Here is a 13,799-nt window from a genome sequence, read left to right as displayed (position 1 = left end):
GGTCGTTGTACTGGCGCCAGTCCCAATTTCGTTGCAGCAAACTTGAAGTAAATAAGGTAAAATAGTAAACACCCTGTTCTAGTTTTGATCTCTCTCACAATTATAGATGATACGATACACACATCAGTGATGTTAATAAATTCTACTCTAAATGATGATAAATTGCTCGACAATAATAATGTATTGGGAGAAATTGAGAATACAAATTGTTTAGAAGAAAAAATAATGGAAGATGACACAAGTGTAGTTGGAGATGATGAAGATGACGAGAGTGATTATCAGTCCATTGTTGATTCTTTTAGATTTGAGAGGGGCTTAAAGTTGGTGCTCGAAGTTCCAAAGGAAACAATAAAGTATATATACAATGAAATACTAGATAAGCATATTCAGTTACCAACACTAATATCTTTCAGAGACATATGTATTGATGTGTATGGCGAGGATAATGTAGTGGAGAAAAAAATTTCTGATGGCAAGAAGATTTGGAACAAAATAATAAAGGAGAAAACAGAGGATTGTGAAATTGAGAATTATGAAAATGAAGATAACGAAAGGACATACAAAGATATAACAAGCTTTTTGGATACTATTAAATCGAGTACTAAAAACGAATCAATTGCTGTGAGTGAGAATGTACTTAGAAAAAGAGTTCATGAAATGTCAACGAGACTCTCAAAACAGGGCCTCTTATGTGACCCTAGGGAGTATTACTTCAATCCTATGACAATGACAGGTGGAAATGGTGGAAACAGGAGTAAAGAGGACTATTATGATGTTTTCGATGATTTTATCGACGATTCTGAGATGGTTGGTGACTTAGGTTTATCACTAGACGATCTTTATAATAGAAATGACAATGGAAACGATGATTCATTTGGTTCAAATTCAATTCAAACGTCTGAGTTAATATATGCGGACTATAATGATCCAAATGCCTTTTGCTGCGATAATAATCCACAAGGAGACCTTATTGATTTCTACTATGAGTCCGATTCAAATACATCTAATGAATTAGATGATACCAACAAAGATTCAGATATTTCTTCCGGTGAAGAGTCAAAAAAGAGTGTTTCAATGCGTGAAATACTTAATAATCAAATATTAAAGCTACTTATTCAACTTAGAACTGACTGTTGGACATATTATTCTCCAAAGAATACAACAATTAATAGGGATTTATCCTCTGATCAGTCGGCAAATATTGCACAAACACCTATTGTTGATTTAAATTATGGTGACACACTTTCATTTTCCCAGGAAACAGTTGATTTATCAACTCCTGTTGCTAAAGAAATAAATTCGAGTTCAAAGTATCTGTTTCCTCAACGCACTCCAAAAGTAGTTTCACATTGGTTTAAGTCTTTAAATGAAAAACTGAAGCGAATATCTGAGGCATATACTAAATGCAAGAGTTATTATAATAAGAATGGCAATTTTAAGATCGAGAAAGACTCAATTGATCCAGAAATCCAAGATTCTATAGATATATTAATTAACACAATTGAGAAAGACCCAATACTTTGCAAAATACCGTCTTTATTTACAACAATATATCCTAGTTACGAGGTAGTACCTTTTGACTCTAAGTTAATCCAAGTGATATGGCAAGCATTAAATGCAACTGTTCCAATGCATAACAAAAAGAAGCAGATTAATCTATCTCAAGGGGATTCTTCTGCAATAGCTAATTTACTGACTAAATATGATAATTTTAGAATTAAATGGCTAAGGCTTGTATTAAATCACAATCAGGAAGTTTTGTATCAACTTGACCTAAATGCTTATGAATCAATAATAAACTATCCAAGCATAAAAAACAAGTCCCCTGAATACGTAAAACAAATACTGAATTCAATTTCTCAATATAATTCCCAAATAAGTTCTAGTAATAATTCACTAAAAGAAAGAGATGATTCTGCAATAAATAAAACAGAAACGGTGTTAAATTCAAATACAATTGCAATAGAGACATCTCAAGATACAATTGTAAATGACTCCGATACACGGAAACTTGGATCTACATTAACCTTAATTGATTTAAAGAGCGAGGATCAGAATTCTCAGGAGGAAAACGAGGAAATTAGTGCTTCTCAGTTAACCGATAACAATTCGAGTACGCAAAACAACCCAACAGCAAATTCCTCTCAGAACGAAAATAATGTGTCACAGGAGAAATCAAAATCATCTTCTAAAACAAATGAATTTACACTACAGAGTATGAAAGCAATTGACTGTGATTTAGTATTCGATTTTGGTATTTCTCTTTTGGAATATATTCACGGCATTAACAGGCTAAGACTTGTTTATAAGGACATATCATCTGCAAATTTGATGGTAAAAACGGTTCAAAAGGAGCAAGATGGCTTACCTGTGAACGGAACAAGGGGACTTGAACAAATGATTAAAGGTTATATTTTAAAACGATTCTCTAACATTGCATTCGAGGGTCAGAAGATAAAGGACATTCCCCATAGATATTTTTTAAATCAAATCAAGCTTCTTCAATTAAAATACAAATATAGAAGCCTCACGAGCATTACAATTAGAAGACCTAAGGTCGAAATCGACTCTAAAACCTCAATTGGTAGTACAACCAAAAAGAGGAGAAGAAAAGACTCAACGGGAGTTGATCTTGAAATTAATACGAAGGGAACAAGTAGCGATAAAAAAAAGGACGATCTCGAAACTACCAATCATAATATTGGTGACTTGAACGAGATAAAGCCATGCTGCTCTCCAAAAGCCTCTCCCTCTCAAAATTCAGCAAAAATAGATGCTGATTCAGGGAACATATATAACTAAGTAGAGGAGAAAATCGAATTAAACTTCAAAGCCGTATTCTTTTCCCATATGTTGTTTCTGTATGCAAAGCAGATAAACGAAAAATAATTTTTAACAAATCGGATCGGCATTTACATTAATTATAGTATTATGTTTCTTTCTTTGAATTATAACTTAAGAGCTCAAAATTAGTTGTTTATAAGCCTTGCACAAAATCATTACTTGAAAAAACCGTTTTGGGTCCAACGCTGAACCTTCCAATAAGTCTAGGCCTTTCAATATTATACCATTCCATAACAAAAAGGGGACGGGTGCGGCCCGAACAAAGCGACAACATCATCTACGTGAACACAACCATCCCTTGTGCCTATAACATGAATCTTGATGCAGGTACACCAACAAATACTATTCAACTCTGTACTACTCCTGGGTTTTCTTACAGAGCAAACCCACAAAACCCCCTTCTCAGCCCCTCCAGTACAAGCCCTCTCCTTGTTTTTGCCCCTCGTCTCTCCAAGGAAGTAAGTGAGAGATCTAGACATGAGTGGTAATAACGGTGTCTACGCCTTCTAAATTCATCAACGACTAGTCATGGAAAGAAAAGTAACGACTATTATCTAGAGATCATTAGACAAGTATGCCAGTTTAATGTCCTAAGTACAAAACTAGTCATTGGACAAAATAAAACCTCCTATGTTTGTGTCTCGATCCCTACTGAAGATCGGAAAGTGAACAAATGTGATATCTAAAAATAACGTCGTTCCACAAGATAAAAATAGTGGCTCCGAAAAAGAGAAACCATCACCTATAAGTCACTTCAAGGGCCAAAAATTTTCATTTCGAAGTTACTGTACATAATAGGCACAAAATATCCAAATATACATGCGTACCCTAGTTTTTCTTTAGATTACTATTGACAAGCAGCTACGACCATCTGATGTGCATCTAAAAGAGCCGTCTTAATCCCCTTTATCGACCTTTCTTTTGGTGAGAAGTACTTGTATATGGTCTTCCCGCTCTCACATGACTTTAGGGCGACTACAAATCTCCTTGTCTTCGGATGCCATGAAATGTAAAGTCCCTTGTGTACGTTGCCTTTCTTAACACCCAGCGAGTCTCTCAGCTGCTGTAAAAGCTGCCTTGCATGATAAGTAAGCTCCTCCTTACTCAATCCCGTGTCTTCCGGTTCCTCAATTATCCCCTGTCCAAGCAAGAGCGAAGTCCTGGCCTTGAAGGCTTTTCTAAGGGCTTCCTTTAGCCCCATAATCGTCCATGATCTCGGTCCAAAATACTTATAATGAAGCTTCCCATTCGAATAAGCACCCAAAGTCCAACTTTTCGGATTATGCTCGTCTCTGGTAGTGTATGTAACACAAAATCTTTGTGTACAAGCATGCCAATTTATCCCAAGCTGAGTTGGGGTTAAACCCTTAACAAATTTGAGCATAGCTCTTGCAGATATGGTTAGTTGAGCAGCTGTGAGGACAGCCTCACCCACGGCAGTTGGGGAACTCGGCACCGGAGTTGTTCCGTCAGTGGTGTCGAACAGACTGCTGGCGGTCTTACATATTTCCATCGCAGCCAATTCAGCCTCCCTGAGTCCAACACTATCCCAATCAACGTCTAAGTGATCCAAAGCCGCCGCTGCAGCGGAAACGGAAGAATTCGAATTGAGGGAACGTGATCCACCTCCATGAGATGTTCTCCCCACACCCGAAACGCCACAATTACTATTGTTGCTACCAGTATCTATAGCAACATTGCTATTTCCACCACTATTACCGTTATTATTCCCGCTGCTTTTCGTTGATCTGTTATCATTATCTGTATCTATGCCACCGTTTTTTGAAAAACCAACACAAGCTGCTACGTTTGCCAACGTTCCAAGAGAAACTGTACCAGGTCCTGAACCACTTGTCAATGTAGAAAGGTCCAAATTTTGCTGTTGCAAGCCCGCTAGAAATGGGAGGCAATTCTGCTGATTGTAAGTACCACTTAAAGTATCTCTGGTTCCCCTCGTTAAAGACCCATCCTCGGATAGTGTAGATGCTGCAGAGGCATGGGGAACCAATTGGCCAGTTTGGAGAAGTTGTTGTAAGCCTAATGAACTGCTATTTAGAAGTGCCATTGTGGAAGAAAGATCATTTGGAGCTCCTAGTAACGAGGAAGCTGCGGCAGCACTTGCCAGTAGGTTTGGATTTGCATGCCAATAAGCAGGAAGACTGTTGGCGCCACCAGTTCCAGGTGCAGCGAAGCCGCTCGCAAACCTGAAAAGAGCTTCGTTATTTGTGTCTTGTGTGATCCCATTAGTACCAGGAATTGGTGTAGTTGCACCACTGGGAGCTGCGGTACTTACAGTTGATAATTGAGTTCCGTCACATGTAGACGACGCATCAGACGGCGTCGCAGAATGCATGTGCATGAGTACCGAATGGCCGGGTGCAGCAGTACCCACTGCCCTGTTAACCGGGGTAGGAAAAGGAACAGTTGCAATGGGCCTTCCATTAATCTGTGAGTTAGCTGCTGCAAGGAATGCTGCTATATTCGCTACATTTTGCTGTGCATTAGGCTGTGGGATGGCGGAACAGAAACCAGGACTCGCTGTGGGTGAAGAGTTTGCTGTTTGCCAGGCAAATGGATGAGATCCTATTCCGAATGCACCAGATAGAGGTCTCCCTAAACTTTGATGTTGAAAAATAGAATTTGATAGCAGCTGGGGGAATATTGAGCTTCCTGATGCTGTCGCAGAAGGCATTGCGGACACATGAACGTCAGTGGCGGACCCTGGTCTAGATCCAGAAGGGGGAACTCCTTGGCACGAAGACGAGGGAGATTGTGCTTTAATTGGAGTTCCTGTGCAGGTGGGAGTTAGAGTAGGATGTCCATAACCACCTAAAAGTAACAGCGATTGTTGGAGGACTCCATTATCTACAGAGGCAAGCTGCTGTGACCCAAGAAGTCCCATGTTAGCGCCTGTTCCAGCAGAGGCGGCTGCCAACTGGACAAGTTCGTCAAGAATTTGTTTGGAAGAAATAGCAGATTTGTTCGTGGGGCACGGCATCCCATTGACATCTTCTGTATTGTTTTGATGTTGATTAACCGGTGACGTAGATGCTGTTGTAGATTTTGACGTGTCAACACTAGATAAGACTTCTGTAGAGGTTGTCTCTGTACGGGTATTTACTGCCTGATTTGCGTCCTTAGTCTCGATTCTCTTAAATACAATGCTATTTTCAGACCCACGAAGAAAGGAAGAATCCATGCCCGATGTTCCATCCGCAAATTCCTCTTTGGTATTCCCCTCTGCCTCTACACTTTGAGCTTTAATAATTGGTTCAGAGGAATCTATGCTTCCGCCTGATATCTCTGCAATCGGTCTCTTTGTGGTGATACAACCTTCCACTGGAGTAGACAAATCACTACTCGTTGTGCATGTTGTCATGTCATCTATAGAACTACTCTTGTTAACACCTGTTGGTGTAATTACAACGCCTCCTTGACCACCATCTGCCTGACTCTGCGATCCGGAAACTACCTCTGGATCCAATTCTAATTTGTGTCCTTGAGCATGTGTCTCCTTTTCTCCCTCCTCTAGCGAAACTGGAGATTCAACTCCCTCTCTTTCTTTGTGATGAGAATCTGTCACCATATATGAAATGGAACTGGTGCGAAATATAGATATATTGTAATACCCACTCTAAAAGACTCGATCCTCTCTAATTTATGTTTTGGGATATTGTTATATTAATATTAACAAGACCTTATATTTATAACTTTTCTTCAATAATAAACTTCCTTTTTCCGTGCAAAATGAAAGTCTATGAGTGTGAATTATATTCTAGTGAATAATTAGCAATACAATAACTTTTTTTTACGTTGATGAAATATTGATACCTTGTGATTCTGTAATATTTATTTTCTGAAGCAATAGACTGTGGTTGATGATTAATCGGCAAACTTTCAGCTACGATCACAAAAACAAACAAAATGTTCAGTGTCTCACTGCCTTTCCTCTTTGAAACAATAACTAATTTTGAGCGATAAATAGTGTTATCTCAATTGAAATCTGGTAATTAAAAAGTTATATATGTGATATACACTGTAAATGCGTTTGAACTAATACTTTTTCGCAGACATTTAAAATTATAATAAGGAAGCTGAATCAAAAAGTGTAAGAGTTAGAAACTGTTGATTGATAACTTCGAAATAATGAGAGGCTCACTCTAGACTTCCATTGCAACTCTCATCAATTCCACATTAACAGTATCCTATCTTAAGTAACGCCAACTAATATCCAGTAATGATCTCAACTAACTCCCGATTTAGTAATTCCTGCGAAACGTATTCACGCATTACATTGGAAATGAAACCTACCTGGATGATACAATTAATTTTAAAGAGGCTCAAATTACATCTAACTCGATGAGAATAAAAGTATAATTCCAGTATTAAAGTTATATTTTGAGGAATAGTAAGTTCCTAAACATTCAATTAATATAATAGTCAAAAATGCAATATTTGAACAATTGTTATTTCGATAATTATTTGACGATTTTTTTAAATCCAATTAAAACATTGTAATATGTAACTTCAAGTATTATTTGATTATTTACCCCTTTACTATGAATTAATCAGTCATCCTGTCAAAAAGTCGATCGTCATAAATTCTCCCCCTCGGATCCTTTAAACTTAATACCAGTTATTGGAGGGGTCAATTGTAACAAGAGGAAGAAACAGATACTATACTAGTCAAATATCCATAGACTGTTACGTATGATTAGTATTTTATTATCCATTACTATTCCATTATATACACTCCAATAAGGCCTTTCCGCTTATCCGCGTGGGGATACCGTATCCACTTTGTTATTTATTTACTTCTTTCGTACTGTCTAATGATTTGACCCTCATTTCGTACATTATTAAACACTTTTGACCGGTAATTTGTCGTTTGGAGTAACTATTGTGGAGACGAGACGTTCCTATAAGCTAAAATTTTATTATTTTTCTTAAATACAATTAAAAAAAGACAAGCATAATTAAATACAATAATTCATTTAATTAAGTGATCGGCTTTTAATTAAATTCACTGATATAATAACTAAAATAGAATTTTACTTGATATTTGTTCCCATTATTTACTTTATCATTATAAAGAGTAACACAGTGATCTTTTTGTTGGGCGGTAGCCCCTCTTTGTGAAACGGTACAAGCTCTTGCTATTTATTTTTGGAGCGCCTTAGTGAAATAAGAACCACGGAAGAGGGTAATAATTACTACTGAGGGATTAAATATCAAATTAATTCATAAATATTGTCAATTAAACTATTAACTTATGTTGTTTTTATTCCTCTATTATTTAATAATCGAGGATCGTTATTTTTTAAAATAATTTTTTTTATAAATTCCAACTGTAGGGATAATATAATATTCCTTTACAAATAGAACCAATACCACAAACCCGCAGACTATATTCACTTTTCCATGTAAAGTTGATTTTTTGTAGAATTGAGCAGGTATTTGACAAATATTTGTGTTAAGTACGAGTATGAATTCGATGAAATGAATGAATATGTAAGTGTTCTGTATTAAAACTATTTCACATTGACTCTATTAGTACTTAGACTGACTCCTAAACGAAGTACTATAAGGCACGTTTGATTCAATAACTAGCTATATTAACTTCTCATTTCGAATACACACATAGGTAGCTGTTGTTTGGTTGGTGGGACCAGATACTTCTACGCAGCATTCTAACACAACGATCACCGGCTTAATAAGACGAATAAATTTATTATTTTAGAACTACCACTAAGTCAATCTCTACAAGTATGCGTCGGCGATACTAAAAGGAAGGTAATGAAATGAAATACATTATGTTCTGTGCTTATTAAGTTAGTGCAGGCACCCCCACAGCCAGGAAGGTTGTGTATTTGTACATTTCGATGTGATCCAACACCATTAATCGAAAGCAGGTTTATATTTTGGTGTGAATATCTATACCGACGGTCCCACACACGATACACACTCTCCATGCGTAGGTGTACATATACATCTTTCCCATTTTCTACCTTGTGACCGCACCTTCTATGTGATTCCCCACGAAACGTTATTTTGTAAGTAGTTGTAATGCCAGCGTGATCTGCACTGGAGGTTTGTGGTCTTCTGAGTGGGGACAGGTATCCAGGTCGCAGTGAGCTCTATCGGTCTTGTGAGGCATGTGGGTGCGATCTGTGTGCTTTGTTTCCTTCCATGTGGGCTCAGAGAGAGGAGGGTTAAGTTGCACTAGGTGTTGGAACTCATGTAGCTGCCCATAATGGACCTTAGTTCCGAGCAGTGCCGCTTCAATTCCCTCAGGGTCATGGACTTAAGTGCCTTTGGTATCTTTTGCTGCTGTAGTGTGACATTCAAAAATTGCAATTCATCTATCATTTCATTCCATTTCTTCTCCTTGTCCTTAATACTTTGAGTAAGGTGTTGTGCTTTTTGATTCAACTGCTCTTCAGTTGAATTAATTATTTCACCAATGTACTTAGAGTCCTCTGAATTATTGAAGTTCTCGGCTATCAATGCAGTTGCAAGCTGTCTAATTCGTTCATTCTCTATTTTATTTATGTCATGTAGGCTTATTTTTCCCATTTGAGATAATTTTTGTTTCACACCTTCACCTAAACAATACTGTACATACTGTGCTTTTCGGTATTATTAATAAAATGAACAAGTCAGCTCCTGTATATTTGATTTAATATAGACTAAATCAACTAACCTATTAAAAGAAAAAATAACTCTGCTATCACCTCAAATTACTCATTATGTACCTGGAATTTGGTTAGATAGTCATTACTATTGTAGCCATTACATTGCGGCAATTATTGGCGCCCATTAGTGCTAATTATTTGATCACAGTACAAGTAATGGGATAAGAACCCTAAAAAAGATTAAATTTAAGGTAATTTATCAAATTAGAACAAAATAAATGGAAGAAGGTTCTGGATTTTCCAATACGATAGACCCAGGGAATAATGATGTCCTTATGGATAAGACAAGTGAGGCGATAGCCTGCAAGAGTGAGGAGGAATTAGTTAAGAGCCAAGTAATTGAGAATGAGATATCCGATCAAAAAATATCAACAAATGATGTAAAAATGCAACCTGCTCCCTTAAATGAGTTTCAAAACGCTGATACTGTTTCTTGTAATTTAATTATAAATAATAATGATGCTGGTAGTGTGACTCATGAGAATGTTGATGTAAATGATATAAAAAAGCAAGCATCGAATGATAAGGTACCCAATGAAATTGGTACTAAATGCGAAAAAACTACTGCTAAACGTTTTTCAAAGATAGATTTTACTGTATTTGAGGAAAGTTTTTATAGGAGATACAAATCTTTTTTCAGCAATGACAATGAGGTTTCTAAGATCGATTTATCTCAAGACAAAAATACGGTTTCTAAAATGATAAATGAACATTTTAGCAACTTTGAGATAAATCCCGTTGATGTTATACGCACCTTCCTAGTTTTAAGAAAAAATTCAGAGAATTCTCACGGGCACTTTGTTATGTCTCCGGCCCAATCTCCTGATCCAAACTTATTACCTACAGAGGGGAACGGAAGGTCTAGAAGATGCGCAAACAAAGACGTCAATTCCGGAATCAACGATATTGATCCGTCTATAAATGACGGGAATGGAATTCATTCTTACAAAAACGATTATAAAACAGAAAACTCTGCAACTATCGAAAGCAATTCAGAAATTGGAGTATCAACTAGAAATAGTAGGAAAGGTAGGATACCAGGTCGTGGAAAGAAATAATACATTTTACATACCACAAGGTGTTTGTTTCGTTTCAACAATTTTTATCATAGCTAATATTTTTTAAATATCTTCCCTATTTGCTTTGTTTATACCATTTACCCTTTTCGTTTACAATCCACTCATACGCGCTCTCAAGTATTTGGAGCAGGGATTCAAACTCCACTAATTTTCTTACCTCATCGATCCCGGCCCATTTGTATTCACTATGCTCATCTGAAATAGTAACCTCTGGAATCTCCTCACACTCGCCAAGGTAATATACAACTCTTTTCCTTCTGTTCCAGGCCTTATAGTGTATTTCCTAAAATAGTAATAAATTTCACAATTCTAGTGGTTAATTCCCGCTTAACCGAAGTTAATGTTAAACAGTACCTTTAAAAAATTGTTGTATATTTTGATTTTTTCAGGATGAATGCCTGACTCTTCCATTGTTTCTCTGAAGATTCTCAGTTTATTTATTTTAAAAATGAGTTTGGATAATAATTGCAATAGATTTGGTACAGAACAATAAATGTTCTCCTTTCCGTTTATGCCCATACCTGTATGCGGTCTTTATGAGATTATCGGCTTCGTCTTCCTCTGCCATTCCTATCAATTATTTAATTATTTTGTCATGGATGTCAATGTTAGGCACTAAATTGTGCGATAAACTCACCTTTAGGTGGACTCCAGTGACCGTTTTTCGAACACTTAAGTAGTAAAAAGCATGGATCAAAGTCATTGCTCAGATTGCTTTTACACCTATTGGAGAACAATATTATTCCTGCAGCAGTTATCCCCAAATTTTCCTCTACGGTGCTACACATTTAGATACAAAACAAATGTCACAATGAACAACTTATAACATTAATGATCTAATTGCCTCTTATTCACTGTTCTTCCTTGGAACTTGCAGGGAGCCCACGCCGCCTGTACATTAGGCGGGATATTTTAAAAGCTTTAATTTACAACGAATTATTACCTACAATCAAATATTAGTAGGGGTTATAATAAACACTAGTACGAGGGTAATATATTATTTATCTAGTATATGTATATATATACATATTGGATAGATAATATATTACAAGTTAAAAGTATACGTAGTAATATTTTCTTCTTTTCACTGTTTTTCTTGAACAAATTGACGAAATACAGGTTGGGTCAGTTCTACCATTTTTTTAATAGTTTGAAATTATTGTCTTTCCTTGAGGCTTAAATATTAAAAATGAAGGTATACAAGTGTATTTTTACAGGAGATGAGGTCATGTCTGACTCATATAAACAAAATGCACCTTTCGGAAAGCCTGAATTCGGAGATATCGCCTTCGAGGTTCCAAGCAAGAGAATCCAAAAGGCAGCGGAAGATTTTGGAATTGCCCATAACACGGAAGAAGGAGAAGCTGAGGTTGTTGATACGGATGTAGAAACAGTCAATGATATCATTGATGCATTCAAACTAGAGTCAACTCCATTCACAAAGAAGGAATACATGGCTTATATAAAGTCCTATTTAGCAAGAATTAAGGAGAATTTGGAACAAAAAAATCCGGACAGAGTCGACTCATTTATGAAGAATGCTCAAGCATTTGTCAAGTATTTATTGGAAAGATTTGATGATTTAGAATTCTATTTAGGCCCATCATTAGATTGTGATGGTATTATTGTTTATGCCTACTATGAAGATGGTGATCTTGCACCAAGATTCATTTACTTTAAAGATGCTTTGAACGAAGAGAGATACTAGAACTATTTTTCTTTTTACTCATACTTAGTTAATAATTAAGAAAAGCTTTCACGACTATTTTCCCTCTTATTTAGGATTTATTGCGTTAGAATTACATTTTTGAAGCTGATTCCCATTCAACTTCGTATTCTAACACATTCTACCTACGTACACTTGCCCCCACATGGGTGGTTATAGGCCATTGTCTGATTTTGAGTCAGAATGGGGTGATCTGTGTTTTATTTGTTTGAAATAATGTGTATAAATGAACTGGAGCTCTGAATATTTTCGATATGATCTTCGAATCTTTTGAACCTTATGAATGCCTCGTATCTGTAGTGGATTATTCCAACACAAAGAGAAAACACCACAAATGATATACCTATTGAGACACAAGCGAAAACAAAGTTTGTTGAAAAATAAGCGTGATATTTTGTCCTTTCAAAATGGTCTATCAAAGGTGTAAGTACGCCAATTACTTGAACTACATTAAGTAGGCTTACCGTAAACGAAGCAAAATCTAATCCAGGTATCATTAACTCAAATGTAGACCACTTATTTTTAAGTCTGGTCAAATTTAAACTCATTACCATTGAAACAAAAACAAATAGCAAATTAACATAATAAAGGTAATTTGGATGGATATACCATCCCTTTAACATATTGGATTTTAAGTAGTTCGTGCAGTACTGAACAGAGTTAAAAGATAAATCTATTTGATTCTGTTTAAATGTTATTTTCTTTTGTTTTTTTAATTCGTTATTTTCACTATATGCATTCAATGCCTCCAGTTCTGAGGTCATTTTCCTAGATTTGCCATTCTTTTTATGACTATAAACAGATGAATACAAACCATCTAAATCTAGATCTCCACCAGAGTTTTCCAATACAAACAAACTATTATCTATGTTATCACTCACTTTACCTACATTAGTTTTTTTCTGTATACCTTGTTTCCCAAAGTCAACTAAAGAGTTGCTTGGCAGTAACTTAACGCCACCTCTAATGCAAAATTCATCCAAATCTCCATATATTATTATTTCTGTATTTTCCTTGTTCCCAATTATCCATTCCTTTTTTATTAATAACGCAAATATACCCAAAATACATAAAAGTTGTAAACTTAATTTAATATATATAACTAAAATCTCATCACGCCTTCTAATGGACATTATCCGACATACGTTCCTTTAAAACTACCTCCTGCTTTTAATATGATCATAATTTATATATTACTACTAAAATTCATACATTCTTTCTCCATAGACGTGTGCATATTATATGTCTAATCTGACCATTAGGTAAAATAAAACAAATAATAACTCACTCAAAATAGTCAAGAAACACGCTAGGAATATTAAGAGTAATCTTTAATATTTGTAAAATTTGTATTTCTAACACACACTTTCACATTTTGTCTGGAATTTGCATTTGATCTGAGATTGAAACAAATGTTCAGGCAACACTCATTTTATTCGGGATCTAATTAAAATG

The 13,799-nt window shown here is 35.9% G+C and overlaps 7 protein-coding genes across 7 annotated transcripts; 3 read left to right on the top strand and 4 right to left on the bottom strand.

Moving 5' to 3' along the window:
- Window positions 1-129: 129 nt before the first annotated feature.
- On the top strand, window positions 130-2,802 carry FG379_002503 (uncharacterized protein; the record flags this gene model as incomplete). Its single annotated transcript, XM_067327833.1, has 1 exon — window positions 130-2,802. The coding sequence occupies one exon, from the start codon at window positions 130-132 to the stop codon at window positions 2,800-2,802; it is 2,673 nt and encodes an 890-aa protein (XP_067184667.1).
- An 889-nt stretch (window positions 2,803-3,691) lies between these two features.
- FG379_002502 (uncharacterized protein) lies at window positions 3,692-6,430 on the bottom strand (the record flags this gene model as incomplete). Its single annotated transcript, XM_067327832.1, has 1 exon — window positions 3,692-6,430. One exon carries the CDS (start codon window positions 6,428-6,430, stop codon window positions 3,692-3,694), a length of 2,739 nt encoding a protein of 912 aa, XP_067184666.1.
- Window positions 6,431-9,066: 2,636 nt separating this feature from the next.
- On the bottom strand, window positions 9,067-9,420 carry FG379_002501 (uncharacterized protein; the record flags this gene model as incomplete). The annotated part of the gene is made up of 1 exon (XM_067327831.1): window positions 9,067-9,420. One exon carries the CDS (start codon window positions 9,418-9,420, stop codon window positions 9,067-9,069), a length of 354 nt encoding a protein of 117 aa, XP_067184665.1.
- Window positions 9,421-9,757: 337 nt separating this feature from the next.
- Window positions 9,758-10,597, top strand: FG379_002499 (uncharacterized protein; the record flags this gene model as incomplete). Its single annotated transcript, XM_067327829.1, has 1 exon — window positions 9,758-10,597. One exon carries the CDS (start codon window positions 9,758-9,760, stop codon window positions 10,595-10,597), a length of 840 nt encoding a protein of 279 aa, XP_067184663.1.
- Window positions 10,598-10,673: 76 nt separating this feature from the next.
- Window positions 10,674-11,406, bottom strand: FG379_002498 (hydrolase; the record flags this gene model as incomplete). The annotated part of the gene is made up of 4 exons (XM_067327828.1): window positions 10,674-10,901; window positions 10,973-11,036; window positions 11,140-11,188; window positions 11,256-11,406. 4 exons carry the CDS (start codon window positions 11,404-11,406, stop codon window positions 10,674-10,676), a joined length of 492 nt encoding a protein of 163 aa, XP_067184662.1.
- Window positions 11,407-11,807: 401 nt separating this feature from the next.
- Window positions 11,808-12,326, top strand: FG379_002497 (histamine-releasing factor; the record flags this gene model as incomplete). The annotated part of the gene is made up of 1 exon (XM_067327827.1): window positions 11,808-12,326. The coding sequence occupies one exon, from the start codon at window positions 11,808-11,810 to the stop codon at window positions 12,324-12,326; it is 519 nt and encodes a 172-aa protein (XP_067184661.1).
- A 218-nt stretch (window positions 12,327-12,544) lies between these two features.
- Window positions 12,545-13,477, bottom strand: FG379_002496 (uncharacterized protein; the record flags this gene model as incomplete). The annotated part of the gene is made up of 1 exon (XM_067327826.1): window positions 12,545-13,477. One exon carries the CDS (start codon window positions 13,475-13,477, stop codon window positions 12,545-12,547), a length of 933 nt encoding a protein of 310 aa, XP_067184660.1.
- Between the last annotated feature and the right edge of the window lie 322 nt (window positions 13,478-13,799).

Source organism: Cryptosporidium bovis, assembly GCF_009768925.1.
Source record: "Cryptosporidium bovis isolate 45015 chromosome Unknown contig_35, whole genome shotgun sequence".
NCBI classification, from domain to species: Eukaryota; Apicomplexa; class Conoidasida; order Eucoccidiorida; family Cryptosporidiidae; genus Cryptosporidium; species Cryptosporidium bovis.
This window is presented reverse-complemented; position numbering and strand designations above follow the sequence as displayed.